Source organism: Mytilus trossulus, chromosome 9 (assembly GCF_036588685.1).
Source record: "Mytilus trossulus isolate FHL-02 chromosome 9, PNRI_Mtr1.1.1.hap1, whole genome shotgun sequence".
NCBI classification, from domain to species: domain Eukaryota; kingdom Metazoa; phylum Mollusca; class Bivalvia; order Mytilida; family Mytilidae; genus Mytilus; species Mytilus trossulus.
This window is the reverse complement of record NC_086381.1, coordinates 13,349,664-13,369,404: the sequence shown is the minus strand read 5'-3', so window position 1 is coordinate 13,369,404 and position 19,741 is coordinate 13,349,664. Positions and strand designations below refer to the sequence as shown.

Below are 19,741 nucleotides of genomic sequence, written 5' to 3'. Positions count from 1 at the left end.
TATAGCTATCTAAACCTCTCACTTGTATGACAGTCTCATTAAATTCCATTAATTTGACAACAATGCTTGAACAAAACAAACAGCTAGAAGACATAATAGGTCAAATGTCAAAAATACTGCAGCCGACATTGTGCTATAATCCTAATCACTAAAAAACATACAAATATGTAACAAAGTAGCACAAAATGGCATACAGACCAAGTATATTAGTTAAAATAAGATATAGTAGTTAAGCCTTTTCATGCTATTTAGATACAACTCTACAAGTGATCAAATTCATGGCAGTGATTAAATTTCAAATTATCTCCCTTTAAACTAATTCATAATGTAGTATTTACTTCCTTGTTTAATTCCTCTTTACTCATAAAATAATATACACATCCAATTTTTACATACCCTCTATCATATAAACTACAATAAGGAATGTTTAGAGATCTAAGGAACTGCCATATATGTTTGTATGACCAGTTTAGTAAAGGATTAACTCTCATAAACTGTGGCCAATCAGCATCTGTCATTGAAAACGACTCTAAATGACCTGTAACGAATATGTAAAAGACAACTAAAATCACAGTCATACAACATGATTAATATCAAAGATTTTATATTGAAGTAATTTCTTTAATGCCAGGCTTATTTTAAAAAGTCATAAAATATTTGTATTCATCCTGAATATGAATGAACTATTTGCCACTGGACTAAGAAAAACATTATTACAATCATCATTTCATGGAAAGTGAAACATACAAATTTTATTAAAGTACTCAGTTTTTGAACATAATCAAAAAGTCATTATTGTATAGATGGTGAGAAAGAAGTTAAATGTACAACTTATTCAAACTATGAAATGTTATAATAATAACCATAAATAAAGTATAAAACTATACTTGCTAATATGGTATTATAACGAAATGCCAACTATTTGTCTACATTTCTTAGTAAGTTCAAATAGTTTATTGGGCAACCTTTTTTCAAGACATTCCTATATAGCTAGAGAATATCTTAATTGATATTCTACTAATCTTTTTTTTTTTAGCTTTCTAATATCAATTTTTACTATTTTTCTAGTGTTTAGTGACTGATGTACCTGTACAATATAAACTTATGTCAAATGATAATTTCTGCATTAAAAGGCACATCCTTATAGAAAAATCATTTATTTACAGAAAATACTCACAAGAATAAGGATCAGTTTTTCTGGTTCCCATTATAACTGCTTTTATACCAGGATGACCTTTTTTTAATTCTGTCAGACTGTCTTTAATACGTCCATGATAATTCAGCATTTCTAAACTATAACTAAAATTTAAAAAAAAAACATGTTAGGACATATATAGATCTTCTCTTACTTCTGATGAAAATATACACTCAATGGAAAATCTTATCTTTAAACTTCTTAACTTCTGATGAAAATATACACTCAATGGAAATCTTATCTTTACTTCTTAACTTCTGATGAAAATATACACTCTGACAGTGGAAAATCGTCAACCTTGTATATTGTTAAAATATTCACCAAATGAGATCTCTAATTGAATTAATGGAGATATGAGCCATACATCAGTGTGATGGAAACCAAACAATAAAAACTTCTCAAAGACTTATTGAACAACATTTCTTAAACAAAAGACAAATGTTTCTATACTATGACAGGCTCTAAATCATCCAGATTCTATGAAAGTCACATATCAACATATACAAACTGTACAGTGCTCTAAATTAAATTCTTTTTTGTTAATATGCACAACTTGTTTATTGCCATTATATCCCTCAAGACTATATTCAAAATTCCCACACTTTAATGTCCAACATGAAAATCACAATCCACAAAACTAGTTGGTGCACAAATTAATAAAATTTAGCTCCTTATTAATGCAAAGTTTACAAATATTTTTTTCTTTTCAAACAAAGTATTTATAAATAATCTTTTTCATTTCACAATCTTAAATAAAATAAATGTAAGTAAGTCTTAAAAAAGGTATAGAAGCACTGTATATGTCAAATATCAGTCCAACCAAAACTGTTAAAAACATTTTCCTCATAAAAATTTGTTAACAGGATACTGGCACACAACTATCTTCTATGAAATATCTAGCAAATATCCAAATGAAAAAAGGTAATTGTAAATGTGAAAATGACCTACTTATCTCTAGATATCTGTATAAATTTCTCAACCTCAGGGAAAACAGATTTACTCTTGATATACAGAGCTTTGTATTTGTCTTTATGAACTGGATATTTTCTGAAAAAAATATATGAAATTTTAAAACTTTCATCTTAAAGTGAAAGTGATGGAAATTACAAACAAGTTCTAAATTCATTGCAATTATTCTACTCAATATGATGGACAACTATGTTTCAAGTGGCCAACATTCTAAGGCAAAGTATTTGATACTTATATGTATACACTAATCTGAATATTCAATAGAGATATAAAATATAGATCTTTCTTTCAACTTATTGTTTTGTCAAAGGAAACATTTATATTTAGTCTATATAATGAAAATATGACAAATTTGAGAAAATTGTAGAAAGATTCTCTAACATAAGGGTACCCAAATTGCACCTATTAAGATTAAATAGCAACTGAAATCTTACAAGATTTCCTAGAGACTAAACAATTTGTAATTTTATGATTTGATACTATGCATGTCTTTCAACATAGGTAAACATATTTAGATATACACAAAACGTTCACAGTATTTATTAACAGATGGACTGTTTACTGAAAAAGCAAAATGTACAAAAACGTCACCATGCGACGTCATCAAAACGTCATCTTTTTAAAATTAGCAAATACAATATATTATAAGTATCCATTTCGTAAAATATGAAGAGTAAGCATGGACTGATATGCAATTGTTCAAAATATTTGAAGAAATTAAACAAAAGTTTGGTTATTAGACTTTTGATGATGTGAATTTAAGCATGGATGCAATTTGGGTACTCCTCAAAACAGAATCATGGAAAGTTTGGAGGTTGATTCAAACCTATTTTTTTATGACTCAATATGGATTAAAAATTAAATTGGTGTACCTATACAATAAAGAAGGATAGGGCTACAAAATAAACACAGTATGGACATTTTTTTCTTGATCATATAAAAATGTAGGTGAAAAAACTGTCAAAATAGGTGCAATTTGGGTACCATCACGTTATGTTAATGCCAGCTTTTATTATGGTTTTTTTCAATTTTCTTTTTTTTAAAGTCTCTTTCTACTCAAAGCAGCTGCCATAATTGATAACAGTTTGTTATCTTTTTTAACAGGTTTTGGTAAAAATGTCTCATCAAAATTGATGGAAGTTTGGTCATCAACCATATGATAAATTTTAAAAAGTGATTATTGAAAACTTTAACTAAATATCTATTTGCACATGGCTTTAAAAATTTGACTTCTCTATTTATATTAAAATGATTCATTTGGTCATCAAAATCATTTACCATGATGTACAGCAGCTGTTAATTACTATACTTACTTTTTGGCAACGGAATAAAACAAATGAAGTAAAACAGTACAATCTTTCCCACCATTAAATCCTACACACAGATCATCTAATCTAAAATACAAATACAAATTGTTCATAGTATTCAACTAAATTGGAATGAACCATCATTTATATATACTTTGTAAGCAAATAAATATTCATGGGCCATTTTCTAAAAGAAATCAAAGCGCGAAAGCGCTGTAAAGGCAGTTAATTACAGGTTGTGTGTATTTCTAATCCAGTTATACCATTATCTTCCATAGAACAGAGGTGGTTTGTAGAATTTAAGATTCAGAGTTCTTTTGTACCTAGTTCACCTATATCTATAGTCTATGTTTACAGTATATTTTCTGTGCCTCCCATGAAATGCATTTTTAGCCATGGCCTTGTCAGTTTGCTTTAAATTTATGAGTTTGACTGTCCCTTTGGTGTCTTTCGTCCCTCTTCTTTAGACATATAAGAACTTTTCCTTTTCAATATAAATAGACTATTTTTAATTATTGATTGTATACGCATATTCTATGACTCCCATAAAAAATAGTTCACAAAGATTGACCAGTCTCTGTACTGTGTTTATAGCAAGAACATCAAGTAACATAATGGTAAATGTACATAGTAACATGTCAACTTTTTTGATGACCATACCTGGCAACTGTCAGTATTTGCAGAGTATTTCCCCCATCGAGCTCAAGGCTCCCAAATGGAAATTTTGTAAGAGCAATTTTGTCGACTATTTTAAAGAAAACAATTAGTTCAACAATGGCTATGAGCTTGTTAATGCACGAAGAAGCCAAAAACCACATTAGAATATATTTGAAGGGAATCCATGACAAATCGCCCCACTTTAAAAACAAGAGTGCACACACTGAAATGTCTCGCCTTCTTTACTAATCATTGATATTATGTTGATAATCCTAATAATAAAGCTATATTACAACTGTCACATAATCTTAACATAAACCAAGAAAACTAAACATTGACAATTGAACCATGAAAATGAGGTCAAGGTCAGATAAACCATGCCAGGTAGGCATGTACAGCTAACAATTCTTCCATACAACAAATAAAATTGACTTATTGCTTATAGTTTAAGAAAAACAGACCAAAACACAAAAGCTTAACACTGAGCAATGAATTGTAAAAAATGAGATCAAGGTCAAATAAAACCTGGGCAACTGACATGTAGATCATGAAATATTTCCATACACCAAATATAATTGACCTATTGCATATAGTATTAGAAAAAAAGGCCAAAACTCAAAAACTTAACTTTGACCACTGAACCATGAAAATGAGGTCAAGGTCATATGACACCTGCCAGGTAGACATGTACACCTTACAACCATTCTATACACAAAATATAGAAGACCTATTGCAAACAGTAAAAGAAAAACAGACCAAAACACAAAACTTAACTATAACCACTAAACCATGAAAATGGTGTCAATGTCAGATGACACCTGCCCAGGGTTGGCAAAAACCCGGGTTTTATGAGTTTTGCCCAGCCTAGTGGGAAATACTGGGAAAACCCGGGTTTTACTGGGTTTTAGTGGGTAATACTGGGCAATACTGGGTAATATAAAATACTTGTCTGAATTTTAAAGAGGATTCAGTGATAATCACGAATGTAATACATTTAATAAAATATTTATACCCTATTTTGTTTGTCTAGCATTTGTCTAGATTGGCAAACTGTAAACATAAAGCAAAACATTTTTTTCTTTCAAATAAATTATAACTCATAATTTAAGAATTAACAATTACTTAATTGTAAGAAAAATTACATTTAAATAATGTCACTAATTAATTAGTAATTATTCAGATTAGAACACAGATTTGTTTATGTAACAATAATCAGCCCTTATAATTCTGGGCGATATCTTTTTGCGCCAAAAAGTAACTCATTTGCGCCACAACTTAATTGCGCCAATACTTCTTTTGCGCCACCTAATTATCAAAACTATAGGTATCATTTGCGCCAATAAAATAATCATCTAATTGCGCCACTTTTATTCATTTTTATCTATATATGACTTCCCTTCCCTCCTCCTTCTATCCGGGCTTTGGACTCGGTTCCTCCACCAAGCCTGACCAAGACGAAATTTACATGACTTTATAACGACGTCTGGAAAGATGTCTCTTACTGTTTTGTGCATTCTATTTTCGAAATTTAAATAAATGGTGGTAATAAAGACTTAGACATGTATAGTATAATTAAAAGTTGTTTGAAATATTTTGGACAACATTTATAGGTACCATCAGCCAAAATACATATTTCTTTTCTAAATTGTCTTCTTCAATTTTGAAGAGCTCTGAATTTATTATTTTAGAAGGTCACTCTGACAACATATCGGTTGCTTTTCTTTTGAACGAAGTTCTCAAATTTGACGTTCTAATTTCTTGATATTTTTTTCATGAATATGATCTAATTCTCCATTCAAAATAATTGTACACGATTCATCTGTGAATAACCTAGCACAACACGACTTAACTGTACATCTCCATCTTATTTCTCCAGTTTTTGTTACAAATGCCTGACGGACTTTGTTTTCTTCAACAATGATGACCGGTTTTCCTCTATCAGACTCTATTTTTTGAATGGTATATCCGACACTTTGACTCGTGAAAAAATATTTTATTACTAAAAAAAACATGTTCTGGTCAGTTTTCTTAAATTTGATGAGTGTTCAGATTTATAATTTTCCGCGTTTCGCAGTATAAAGGAAAATTATTGTACTAACGTTCCGTCTGATTAATCATGTGATTATCACATGTTTACATGTACATGTAATAAATGAGCGGGAAATAATCCCGTGGAGTAATCACTCTCTACCCAACACTGATACAGTCAAGTTTCTTAACGATATTTGTATATATCGTTTCTCATTAATATTTCATATCTAGATCTTAATTGGGTTTTTATTATGTTTGTGCAATGTATTATTGTTTCATGTTTCACTTTATATCATTTTTTGTTTTGTTTTATGTCATATCTTTAAGTATACTGTCCAAGTATGACTCCGGAAACGGTCTTTCGAGCATATTAGCTTTCGACTAATTTAGGGTTTGGACACAGGTTTCCAACGCCGTCTATCGACATAGTTGGTTTTTCCTGGCCGGCGGGATCGTTAAGGATGGAGAAATTTTGATGATTTATAATTATTAATTACAACTCAGTATGTTATGCTGTATGGTTATATCACACATGCTGTTATATTTCACATGTCATGTTTATTTATTTGTAATAAATTCGGTGTCCTCTAGATTACGTTGGGCAGTCGGCAAATATATATTTGGTTATTGTATTAATATTATGTATTATAGTGAGATTTATGGTATAAATTGCAATGAGATTACATCAGTAAAGTGTGTACACAATGTAAATCTTATGTGGAAAGGTTAATTATATGATATAGGTAAAACATGTACAGGTATGCTAAAGGTAAAAAATATCTACAGGTAAATGTGGCGCTATTTCATTTCATTTATTGGCGCAATTAATACCATCAAAATTAAAGATAGTGGCGCAATTAATACCTTTTCAAAACTGCAATTGGCGCAAATTGATTCTGCCCATAATTCTATAAGTTTTATTGGCATGACCCCTTAGGGTGTTTATTTAGCAATATGAATGTATAATAAATACAATTAACAAGTCACTTAAACACTGCAATAAAATGCATGTTTCAAAGTTTGGACTATTAAAATAATGTTTGGTAATTAAAAAGGTATCTTTAAATGTACAAATCTTCTGTTCTGCCTACATATAGAATTAATAGAGAAGAGAATGAAATTGATATTTCAATCTTCTAGAAATGACTGTCAATGCATATGGTTATCTGTATAAAAAGTACATATTTAGTTGTTATACTATGAAACTGTACCAAGTCTTTACTATTTAGTGTTAAAATAAGCATAGAAAATCATATTGCCCAGTATTGCCCACTATTACCTATTTCTGGGAGTATTGCCCAGCCCGGGAAAACCCGGGTTTTCCCACCTGGGAATTCCCGGGCGGGTAATACTTTGCCAACCCTGCACCTGCCAGTTGGACATGTACACCTTACAGTGCTTCCATACACCGAATTTACTAGACCTAATATTGCTTATAGTATCTCAGATATGGACTTGACCACCAAAACTTAACCTTGTTCGCTGATCCATGAAATGAGGTCGAGGTCAAGTGAAAACTGTCTGACGGGCAAAATGCAAGAGGACCTTGCAAGGTACGCACATACCAAATATAGTTATCCTATTACATATAATAAGAGAGAATTTAACATTACAAAAATTTTAACTTTTTTTTCAAGTAGTCACTGAACCATGAAAATGAGGTCAAGGACATTGGACATGTGACTGACGGAAACTTCGTATCATGAGGCAACCATATACAAAGTATGAAGCATCCAGGTCTTCCACCTTCTAAAATATAAAGCTTTTAAGTACTGAGCTAACATCGCCGCCGCCCCCGGATCACTATCCCTATGTCGAGCTTTCTGCGACAAAAGTTGCAGACTCGACAAAAAAAACTGCCCCAACCTGGATTACCAAATCGCCCCCACTTGTGAACCGTGTTAAATCCCGTTAATATTACTCCTGCCAACTGGTCCCACCTAATGGAAATCGGTGAAATCTAGATATATATATTATTAACCAGGATGAATTTAGTAATGCCAACTAACCCCACTTATGGAAAAAGATGTTATCCCATCGAATATAAGTTCAATTCCATATATTGCATTATGATACATTTAAAAGGTTTCTTTTCAATTGTTATGCAAATAACTAAGCTTCAAAACTTAGTTATTCTTCAACAATCAGGGTTTTTTTAGAATTATAATTTCAGTATATATCAATAATAGTAAGTAAATTAATTTTCGGTTTGTTTGTATTCTGTGTACATTAGTTTTCATTAAAGTGGTGCGAGTTTTTATTTTTAATTATATATATATTATTAATCTAAATATTACCGTTTTTTTATAAGTAGGGCGAGTTGGCAGGAGTAATATTAAACATGATTTAACCAATTTCACATGTGGGACGATTTGATAAATCAGTTTGTGGCGGTTTTTTAAAAAGTGGGGCGATTAGCCAGTGGGGCGACTTGTCCTGCTTCCATTTGAAGGTCCCCTTGAAGGATCTTGAAGGTTTTGTATGACTATATGAACCATCTTTCATGTAAAACCCCCATGTGCATTTTGAAAAGTTGGCAGATATGTTTCTAACTCCAGGCAAAATCTACTGGTATGAATGAAAAAGAAGTTTTCAATTAAGGCTCTGTGGCCATAACAGCTGTCTCATTAGCATTTTAACCACTTCCAATATTTGCAATTAAAACAATAGAAGAAAATTATTCAACGCAAAAACAAAACTTACTTGTAAATATGAAATTCTCTTTACGGTATGAGTTTTTCTCATTGTTTGAGATTGTACAGTAGTACATGTACCTGTAACTGTTTATACCAATTTCTTATTCACTTTTGCTTGATTAACTCACTAAATATCATATACATTGTACCACATCTCCTATATACCAAAGCAAAATGAACTGCACCACTTTCATTAACTAGTATGCATCTTTTGGCAAAATACAAGTTCTTAAATGACACAATATATATTTATTGATAAAAAAAATAAAATTTAGTAAACAACTCTATAAACAGGTATAAAAAAACACAGCTGTGTCATAACTTGTGAAATCTGTGCTGAAAACACAGATATTGATGGTATTTGAGTAATTCCATATGTGAAGCTCAACATTAGCTCGTCAGTTGGTGGTGGACAGTTATAGTTCCTTTCTGCAGGCTAGGATGAATGACTTTTCAGGAAAACCAATTTCACATATCAAAACTTTCCTCTAGATTTCTCTTACTATTCATCCAGTTTAATTCTTTTGTTTTAATTGGACACCGTCCTGATTTTTAATTTTGCAAACCATTCAGTCTCTTGCTTGCAAATGGTGCATGAAATTAGGATGGGTATGGCAGTAGACAAGTCTCTTTAAAGTGGGTTTGTGCCCTGAAAAAAAGTTTTATAACTTAATTTTTTTGAAACTTGTGCAACACATACCTAAATAACTATAACATAGAAGAGAGCAGCATTCGTGTCAATGTTTTGTTCCTGTTTACATTGTCATTGATATTTTTTTCAGAAAGCCCGAGGCATAGCTCATGAATTCCTGTCATTACATCCTAAATTAACATAATTACTGCTAGAATAATTATCAGTATGATATACGTACACTATCATTGTACAGCCCAAGTCTTTGAAGTATATATAATTGTTGCATTCATTCACTCCTGTGTTCAGTCGTTCAAAAATATTTAAACATCAACAAATGAACTTTAATAAGGACAAGAAAACACTAGAAAAAATACGTACATACAACCCGTGTTTAAGTGTATTTGAGAGAAATATATCGGGTTAAACGATTTATAAAGGAGAAATATATCTGGTTAAACGATGTATAAAGGAGGAAAAATTGTAGATATTGCATTATGATGCTTTCTACCTAATAGCACGTGGATATGTTTACATATTTAGACTTGACCCAGTATGACCCGTACCTTGTAGGTCACCGCCGTCGACTAGACTACAGTCGTGTATAAGACAATAAAAAGCTTAAGCCTGTACTATTTGTGTGAAGTAAATGTGTTTGTTCTGTACATTTAAATTGTTTTACCTGATAGCAAGGACGTATATCTATCCGTTTCCTTCTCAATTCACTTTGTCAAATTCTTCGAGCTTCTTCAAAACATACGTATTACTGCGCCCGGAAGTGAGAAAATATGAGAAATCCTCGTAAAATAATGCTATTTTCAATTTTGTGGAATCCATTTTGTTATATTTATTATACAAAGATAAAAAAAAGTTACGATTAATTATGAATTTGCATATCATTATACGGAACGTTTATGGACTATTTTTTTCCATAGCTGTAAATCGGTCATTTTGGCGGTAAATCATGTACACATACACACGTAGATTGGCTGGTACCCGATCGTAATGTTACACATCACATACACACAAAAAGCTTATACCCGGAACGTAGTACCGGGAACCAGGATAATACGTAGACAACATACATAACTAATACCGAAATTGAAAACGCTTTACAGTTTCTCGTTCATAAACCGAATTCCGCTTTGAATTATAGAAGATGCAATATTAATCATGTTCAGTCGACTTTTCATTGTTATATCAACGTCTGAACTAATTAAAGAATCTTTAGATGTCAGATAACACTCGAAATTGACCCGACCTCTTTCCGCACGGAATACACATAATGATAGTTTGTAGTCAGGTTGACTGCTTATAATGCAAAATACACACTCATAACAAGTTCTATAAAACAAACAAAACACACTGATCGTTTCTTTAGTCCCCAATGTAAATGAAAGAAATAAAAACCATATCATACCATAAAAAGAAGAGGAGAAATTCGAACATTTCCGGATCTATTTCTGGCCAAAAGACCCCCTGCAAAGATTGCGTATGAAAAGATGAACCTCATGACTTAAAAGTCAGGCCTTAAAGCACTGCCTTTAAAAATTGTTACTTCTAAATTTTATCACAAGACAAAAAAGAAAACAGTTATGAACATTAAAAGTGTTGGCAAAGAGTTATATTTTGCTTTTTTTTAAATGAATACCAAGATGTACTTTTATCAAATAAATACCCCTGCAAGCATACAAAAAAGAAACTAAAGCAACATCTTTTTTATTATCCTCTGGTACATACAAAAGTGATTGAAAGAATAACCTGTTTAAATGTGCAAGTTTTTACAATCATATTGGTAGCAACTGACAAAACTCAGAATTTAGTAAAAATCTTCACATTTCAATTCAAAGAAAAAAATCTTTGATCTGACATTATCAAGTGTTTGGTTTCTTGATTGACAACATATTAGTTACATTTGGAGAACATGTTTGTAAACATGCATTCAGTATTTTCATTCAAAACCAACTGTGTTCCTCCTTTTGCCAACTTGTTCTTTTAATATTATATAATTATTTTATTTATTAGGTTGACTTTATATATAGAAAACCTTTTGGTATTAACAGGCAAAAAGTTGAAAAATTTGCAATTTCAATAGCACATGTGGACAAACACATGATGATAGTCTTACATATAAAAAATCAGCTCAAAATCTGAAGGAGTATAGAAAAAAAGTCTGTATAACTGTGATTTTCAACAATTTATCAAAGTCCAAAGCCTGTTATTTCAGCAACAATAAGCTGAGTTGAACAAAACTTCACCTTGATCTGTAACACATCTTGGTTAACTCACATACCAAAAATCAGCCCACAACATCTGAAAGCATTTAGAAAAAAAGTCTGTATAACTGCGATTTTTTAGCAATTTATCAAAGTCCAAAGCAGCAAAGGGGAACAAAACTAAAAACTTGATCTGTAACTCATCATGGTTAACTCACATACCAAAAAGTCAGCCCAACTTCTGAAAGCGTTTAGAAAAAAAGACTGTATACTTGTGATTTTCAACAATTTATCAGTCCAAAGTCTGTAATTTCCGCAAAAATTAGTGGAGCAAAACGAAACTTATACTTGATCTGTAACACATCATGGTTAACTCACATACCAAAAATCCGCCCAATATCTGAAGGCATTTGGAAAAAAACTCTGTGTAATGGTTTGTTGCGGAATGACAGAATGACGGACAAGGGGAAAACTATATGGCATCGCCAACTATCGATCATTGCGGGGCCATAAAAAGGTGTGAACAGAACATGTTTCACACTTTAAAGCTATATACTAATTTTAAGTAACTCTGTTTGAAATTGACATGAGAAATGTGACAAAAAATTTGGGAATCTGATGTTCAGTAGTTGTTACTTCTTGATGTGGTTCATTAGTGTTTCTTGTTTCTTGTTTTTTTATATAGATAAGACAGTTGGTTTTCCTGTCTGCATAGTTTTACACATGTAATTTTTGGGCCGCTTTATAGCTTGCTGTTTGTTGTGAGCCAAGGCTCTGTGTTGAAGCTGTACCTTGACCTTTAATGGTTTACTTGTATAAACTGTGACTTTGATGAGAGAGTTGTCTCATTGACACAGTCACTCATACCACATCTTCTTATATCTATATTCTGTAGATGTAATTAGTGGCTTATCTTTAAATGTGATCCCACGGTACAGATGGTTTGACCAACAGGCAAACAGACAGAGGGAAACTCAGTTTACCACACTGGAACAGGGATATAATCAAAGGACCTATACTTATGTCTAATTTTATACAATTTTTGTATCATCCATAAAAACTAAATAGGTCTAGGTAAACTAACCAGTATTAAAAAATCATGAAGTTCACACCCACTTGAATTTAAAATATAGACAAATTTGCTATGCTTTATGGGTTTATTCTCATTGTTCAAAGACTAATGGCGATCAGTTGCTTACTTCTGTCCTTTGGTCTCTGTAGAAGAGTTGTCTTCTTGACAATCAAAATTTATGACTTTTGAACAGCAGCAGGTCTGAGACCACAATTGTCGTCCCTTGATTTTTGTTGTTCACGAATATAGTCCCTAGTGTTAACAGTGGGTTACTTCCCATTAATTTTTATACCCCTTCCAAATTTATTTCTCCATGTTTAATGCCTCAAATTGTAAGTAGGGGGGTGAAATTACACTGTAAAAAAATTTGGGTCCAGAATTTTACAGGAAAGTAGTGATTAATTGGTCCAGATGAAAAAGGTTAAAAATTAGCACTTCGGAAGCTGTCAAAAGATTTCTAGACACCCTAAACACATAATTGTCCATATTTTGAGTTAGAGGCGATGAAGTTTTCTATAATTTTGATATAATTTGTCCAAAAAGTAGTACAACACACTGTAAAAATTTCATTGAGAAAGCGCAGGTGGGATTTTTTTTATTTTCATTTATGTTCTAAAGGAAATGCACTACAAATTAATTGTGGTCTCGGACCAGCATGCTACTATTGCCTTTATTTATATACCACATGTATGTTTTAATTTTTTATAATAATAAAAGAAGGAGTTGTGACATAGACAAATATCTACCTATACCAAAGAACATGAGGTTCTACCATTTTAAAATCTTAACCTTGAACAATAAGTACTCTTGCCAAAATAGAAGCATAATCATGTTTCACCTCCAGTAATATTCAGTGCAAGCTTGTAACAACTAGAGGCTCTAAAGAGCCTGTGTTGCGATCACCTTGGTCTATGTGCATATCAAACAAAGGACACAGATGGATTCATGACAAAATTGTGTTTTGGTGATGGTGATATGTTTGTAGATATTACTTTACTGAACATTCTTGCTGCTTACAATTATCTCTATCTATAATGACCTTGGCCCAGTATAGTTACAGTGGAAAATATCTTGCAACAAGAATGTGTCCATAGTACACGGATGCCCTACTCACACTATCATTTTCCAGTGGACCGTGAAATGGGGATCAAAATTCTAATTTGGCATTTAAATTAGAAAGATCATATCTAAGGGAGCATGTGTACTTAGTTTCAAGTTCATTGAACTTCATCTTCATCAAAAAGTACCTTGATCAAAAACTTTAACCTGAACCTGCACTATCACTTTCTATGTTCAGTGGACCATGAAATTGGGGTCAAAAATTTAATTTGGCATTAAAATTAGAAAGATCATATCATGGGGAACTTGTGTACATTTGTTGTACTAAGTTTAAAAGTTGTTTGGACTTCAACTTTATCAAAAACTACCTTGAACAAAAACTTTAACCTGAATCCTGGGGAACAGACGCACAGATGGACGGATGAACGGACATACAAACCAGAAAACATAATGCCCCTCTACTATCGTAGGTGGGGCATAAAAATTTACAAAATTTGTGAAAATTGTTAAAAATTTACTATAAAGGGCAATAACACCTCAAGGGGGCAATCGAGTTTTTTGGTCATGTTGACTTATTTCTAGATCTTACTTTGCTGAACATTATTGCTGTTTTTACAGTTCATCTCTATCTATCATAATATTAAAGATAATAACCAAAAACGACAAAATTTCCTTGAAATGACCAATTACAGCGCAGCAACCTAATAACAGGATGTGCAATTCATCTGAAAATTTCTGAGCATATAGATCTTGACCAGATAAACCATTTTACATCTTTAAAGATTTGCTCTAAATGCTTTGGTTTCAGAGATATAAGCCAAAATCTACATTTCATTTATTTTAACTTCTATTTTTAGCCATGGCGGCCATCTTTGTTGATCACTGGATACATTTTTTAAAACTTAATACCCCAATGATGATTGTGGACACGTTTTGTTAAATTTAGCCTAGTAGTTTCAGAGGAGTTTGTAAAACTGAACAGCAGCGACTACAGATGACAGACGATGGATGACGGACGCCAAGTGATGAGAAAAGCTAAAATGACATGTTGTACAAATTGTGTCCAATCTTTGAAATTATGTGCCATATCATTATATGTGAATTAAAATTTCTAACATAATAAAAGGAAACAAACAAATGATAATACTTTAAAATATGGTTTACAGTAAAAAGACAATCTTTAATCTTCATGACTTTCAATATTCAACAAAGTTAACTTTATATAGTTTTGCCTTTTCATTCTGTTGAGAAGAAGAACTTCCAATATAGACATTGCCAGCACTGGTGAATACCACAGAAGTTGGATAGAGTATTCCAATGTCTCTAGTACTATAGTGAGCGAGTAGTTGTATATCTTTGTTCAGCACATGTAGCATATGGTTGTAAGTGTCTGTAATAATGATGTTGTCCAGAGGGGTTGTTGTTATGTATTGAGGATTAAATTGTTTCTCGCAAGTATCCATGTCAAGATTGCCCCTATACACATGGACGACATTTTCTTGTGTTAAAACAACAACGGATCCACAGTTGTCATCTTCTGCATCTATAACCCAAATCTTACCATTGCTTGTACTGGTTATCCTCAAAGGGTTAGTGAAAATTGGTCCCGATTTTTTATCTGTTTCATATTTTGCTAAAACCTTTCCATTTATATCCATAAGAATAACAGCTCCTCTGTCTTTTGAACTTGTTCTTCCTCCAATTGCTATTGTATTTCTTGTTGTGAAATGGATACAAGTTGGTTTATAGATAAATAGAAGGTATGAATCAACATAATAAAAGTCATTGTACTTAGAATCTATCACCTTATCTGATTGGTCAATTTCTATGAGTTTTGCATCATCGGTAACTAAGATAACAGTATCTGATGGGGTTGTTGCTATGTCTATAATGCGGACATCCAGTTCACACAGTGTTTTTAATTTATTTTCTTCTGGCATTACTTTATGTAATGTTATTGTTTTCTTAGAAAAGAGAGTTGATCTTTTATTTTCCCTAGTAGGCATATTGATCCCAATCCACAGAAAATCATTGTGGGATGAACATAAATAAGACACTCTTGAAAGTTTAGTTTGAAATTCTTTTGTAATTGTTACTTCAATTTTAACTGAGGGTTTATTTTCATCAGCCTCAATATCTTTCAAGGTGCCGAAGTGGTCCTTATTTATCCTTCCTGGTACAAAATCTGGCAGAGAGGTAATGACTTGAGATGAAGATGGTAGATTAACTTCATTTTCTGTGTTTTGCATTTCAGTAGTTTTTGTTTTCTTTTTCAGTGATATTTTTACATTGTTGATAATGGAATTAAGCTCATTCAATCTGTCATCTAAATTTTTTATAGTTTGGTCTTTTTTCCTGGTCTCTATGTCTAATTCCCTCTCAACTTTTGCCCATCTTTTGTCCAATTCGTCTAAGAGATTTTTTGCAAATTTTCCAACTTCTTCTTTCATATACAATTCCTGTGTCAGGATTTCTTGTCTTGCAGAAGTATACTTGGACTTTTCATCTGATTTCAAAGAGTGTAATTTTTCCTTCTCATTACTGCAGTATTCCTTTTCACTCTGTACTTTCATTTTCTCCTGGTTCAGATTATCTGTTTTAGCTTCATATTTTTCTTTGATTTCTAAGAGATTATGAGATTTATGAGTTTTTGCAACACAGACAGGACAGACTGTCTGATCACATGAGTCACAATAAAGACAACAGGCTTCATCTGGATGTTCTTCACAGATAATGGATTTAAAATCTAATCTGCTAACATCATGAACATCGGTAAACTGACTTATGTCCTTGATGTCAATTATTGTATGTTTTTCGTTACTTTTTACGTTCATGTGAATTTTCTTGCATTTTCCACATATTAAAAAATCACACTGTATACACTTCCAGTTAAGTTTAACATCTTCTTCACAAAGATTACATTTGACAGAACACTGACTCTGTTTCACAGCAGCCATTTTTATGGGGGTTTACTGGTTAAATTTCTTGTATAAACATGACTCTATTAAGTGATTATTTGAGATATGTTTTATCTTTTATCAGTATTGATCGGTATTATTGCACAAATCTTTACACTTTGCATACCTAAATATATACATACACATAGACAGACATGTAAAAAAATAAATAAATAAAACATGGGCTTCCCACACAAGATTTTAGTTCCTTGAATATGAGTCTTACATAGGAAATAAAAGTGTATTTACAAGTGTATTTATAAGATAACAAATGACAAATTTTATTCAAATTTTAACTGAATGAAAGACTTAATAGCACAGGGGGGGGGGGTCTTTTTATATACGAAGGTATATACAGATGTGCCGCTGGAATGGGTCCCTTTTTTGACACACCAAATATATCAATAAGTTGAGATTTCACAAAGGTAATATGTCAATGGGTCAATAATATATTTTTGTATAAATGTTGTTTTAATCTTTTAAGATCAAGTTAAGATGTAAAAAAAATTAATATGTGATAATTGAGGTATAAATGAATATGTTAACCCTTGTCATGCTGAATTGTTTTCAGAAATTGTCTAAATTTTGAGTATTTGCAAAAATATGCAAATAAGCTGTACCCTGATTGTATTAAATCTAAAATAAGGGATCATGGGATGTGGAGGTTGAGGTGAGGAGGCGGGGAAGAGTGGGTGGCTATTTGCCCCAAAGTTATTTCTCATGTGCAAAAAGTGTCAATTTTGACGTTTTTCAATTCTTTTTCTGGATCTGGAAGACCGAGAGATGCTAATAGATGCATCCAACTGTAGTTTACATGTGGAGTGGACCCAAGCGAAACTTTTATCACAACAGTTGATAGGTCGGAGTGAAACTGATCTGGGTTCATTAGTCTAAAGAAGGTCATATGCACCAAAATTGAAAAAAAATCTGATTTTTCCGATTTTGAACTTTAACTGGGTTTGCAACCAGGAGTAGTCATTTCCTTGGCCTATTTTGATAATAAAGATGATCAGTAGTTATATGCCTTTGTGTTAACAGTGTTTGTCTAGGTTTCAGTCCTCATGACTCCATGTTTCAGACCTTGAAGGTAAGCCCACCCCTTTCATATTTTGAAGTTCGTATTTGAGCTCAAAATAAAAATTAAAAGTCAGAAACATGAGAATCAATAGTGTCAAATTGAGGAAACATGTACACACTACAAATTAAATAGCATTTATGATGACTTTCAAATGTATGGAGTGCCATTGATGTCAAATAACTGTGGTCTGGGTAATATTATGGCCCCCGCACGACAAGGGTTAATATATCAATGGATTATGATTTTGCCATGAAACATGTTTATGGATCAAATATACAAAATATGAATGGGGGTGTTATTGAAATCCAGACTGACACTTGAACAAGTATTTTACTCATAAAAAAGATTGACACAAATTAATAAAAAATTTACAATTATATTGATTATTTTTTTTATTAGCTTACACAATGAAAGTTTACGGCTTTGCTAAGTTGAGAAATATTTACAATTTAAGGCAATGAGTTAAATCTAAACATTGCCAGGAAATCTAATGATTGCAAAACACAGAATTTCCAGGCTTCATTCTGAAATATGATATAGTCTACCCTACAAGTTTTATTTTTGTATAGTCTGTCATAACTTAAAAGTACAACCATAAAATGTTTTCCAGTTAAGGAAAAGATTTTTATCTAAATACGATTGTGGTAGGATGTTAATCTTAACCAAATAGTATTATCTTAAAATATTGTAAAAACAATAATGTTACTATACACATTTAATGACATTGTATCAAGTACATTAAACTGAATTTAACAAAAATGTGTCCCCAGTACACAGATGCGTCATCCGCACTATCATTTTCTATGTTAAGTGGACTGTGAAAATGGAATAAAATCTCTAATTTGGCATTAAAATTAGAAAGATCATATCATAGGGAACATGTTTACTAAGTTTCAAGTTGAATGGACTTCAACTTCATTAAAAACTAACTTGACCAAAAAACTTTAACCTGAAACGGGACGGAGGAACGAACACATGGACGATGGAACGCACCAACTAACGAAAGCACGGACAAACGGACCCATAGACCAGAAAACATAATGCCCATAAATAGGGCATACAAACAGATTCTGGCTTTTTAAAATAGGGAGAGGGTTAAAAATACATGTACCTTAAAAATAGTATGTGTATATGATTAGAATTCATACACATTCATTAGTATAACTACGTATACCACCAATAATGAAGATACAAGTTTGTTCCATTGGATTATACCTACCCGTATTTGTCTAAACATTCCTCTATGATTTTCACAGCCTCTCTCACATTATTGGTATATTCACATCTCTCACATGAGTTTACAATCCCATACACTTTGTCTACAGCATGATGAATTGGTGATTTATCATACTCCACTATACAATCTGAAATAACAAATAAAGACATCATATATTAGACTAATAAAGCCTCTCCCAGCACTATTAAATTGTACTGTAAAAGAAGCACATATTAAAGTATGTTTTTTGAGAAGTTTTTTGCCAATTATAGCACTGTTTAGTTTCTGTGGATCTACAAAATGTACAAAGTCAGAAAATATCAAATTTATTGTGAATGACCTTTCTGTACCAGATACCGGTAACTTAAACCAGAATAATTCAGTCATTCTGTTCTGCTGATCTATTGAGTTGCTTTACTTTAAGTGAGCGGGAGTGTTAATCATGGGAAGAGCCTGAACTAAATTGAAATTCCCTTACTTTCTGTATATCAGAAAATCCTGATCATATAAAGTCTAGAAAATGTATATTTTAGATTTTGAATATGCAACATAACGTGACGGTACCCAAATTGCACCTATTTTGACAGTTTTTTCACCTACGTTTTTTTATGATCAAGAAAAAAATGCCCATACTGTGTTTATTTTGTAGCCCTATCC

At 32.0% G+C, this 19,741-nt stretch overlaps 2 protein-coding genes across 2 annotated transcripts in view; both read right to left on the bottom strand.

Moving 5' to 3' along the window:
• Positions 1 to 19,741, bottom strand: part of LOC134685160 (FAD synthase-like) — a 47,240-nt gene that overhangs the window by 419 nt on the left and 27,080 nt on the right. Inside the window, exons 8-12 of the mRNA XM_063544637.1 lie at positions 19,088 to 19,232; positions 3,478 to 3,558; positions 2,144 to 2,242; positions 1,178 to 1,299; positions 397 to 538 (exon numbers count right to left, since the gene is read on the bottom strand). Coding sequence (XP_063400707.1) covers positions 397 to 538; positions 1,178 to 1,299; positions 2,144 to 2,242; positions 3,478 to 3,558; positions 19,088 to 19,232 — 589 coding nt within the window. The remainder of the gene's footprint in view (positions 1 to 396; positions 539 to 1,177; positions 1,300 to 2,143; positions 2,243 to 3,477; positions 3,559 to 19,087; positions 19,233 to 19,741) is intronic.
• LOC134685159 (E3 ubiquitin-protein ligase TRIM36-like) lies at positions 14,589 to 16,931 on the bottom strand. Its single transcript, XM_063544636.1, has one exon. It carries the CDS (start codon positions 16,788 to 16,790, stop codon positions 15,030 to 15,032), a length of 1,761 nt encoding a protein of 586 aa, XP_063400706.1. The 5' UTR covers positions 16,791 to 16,931; the 3' UTR covers positions 14,589 to 15,029.

Bases quoted from the DNA above. Each gene is read 5' to 3' on its own strand.
- LOC134685159 (XM_063544636.1), bottom strand. From the start codon at position 16,790: ATGGCTGCTGTGAAACAGAGTCAGTGTTCTGTCAAATGTAATCTTTGT.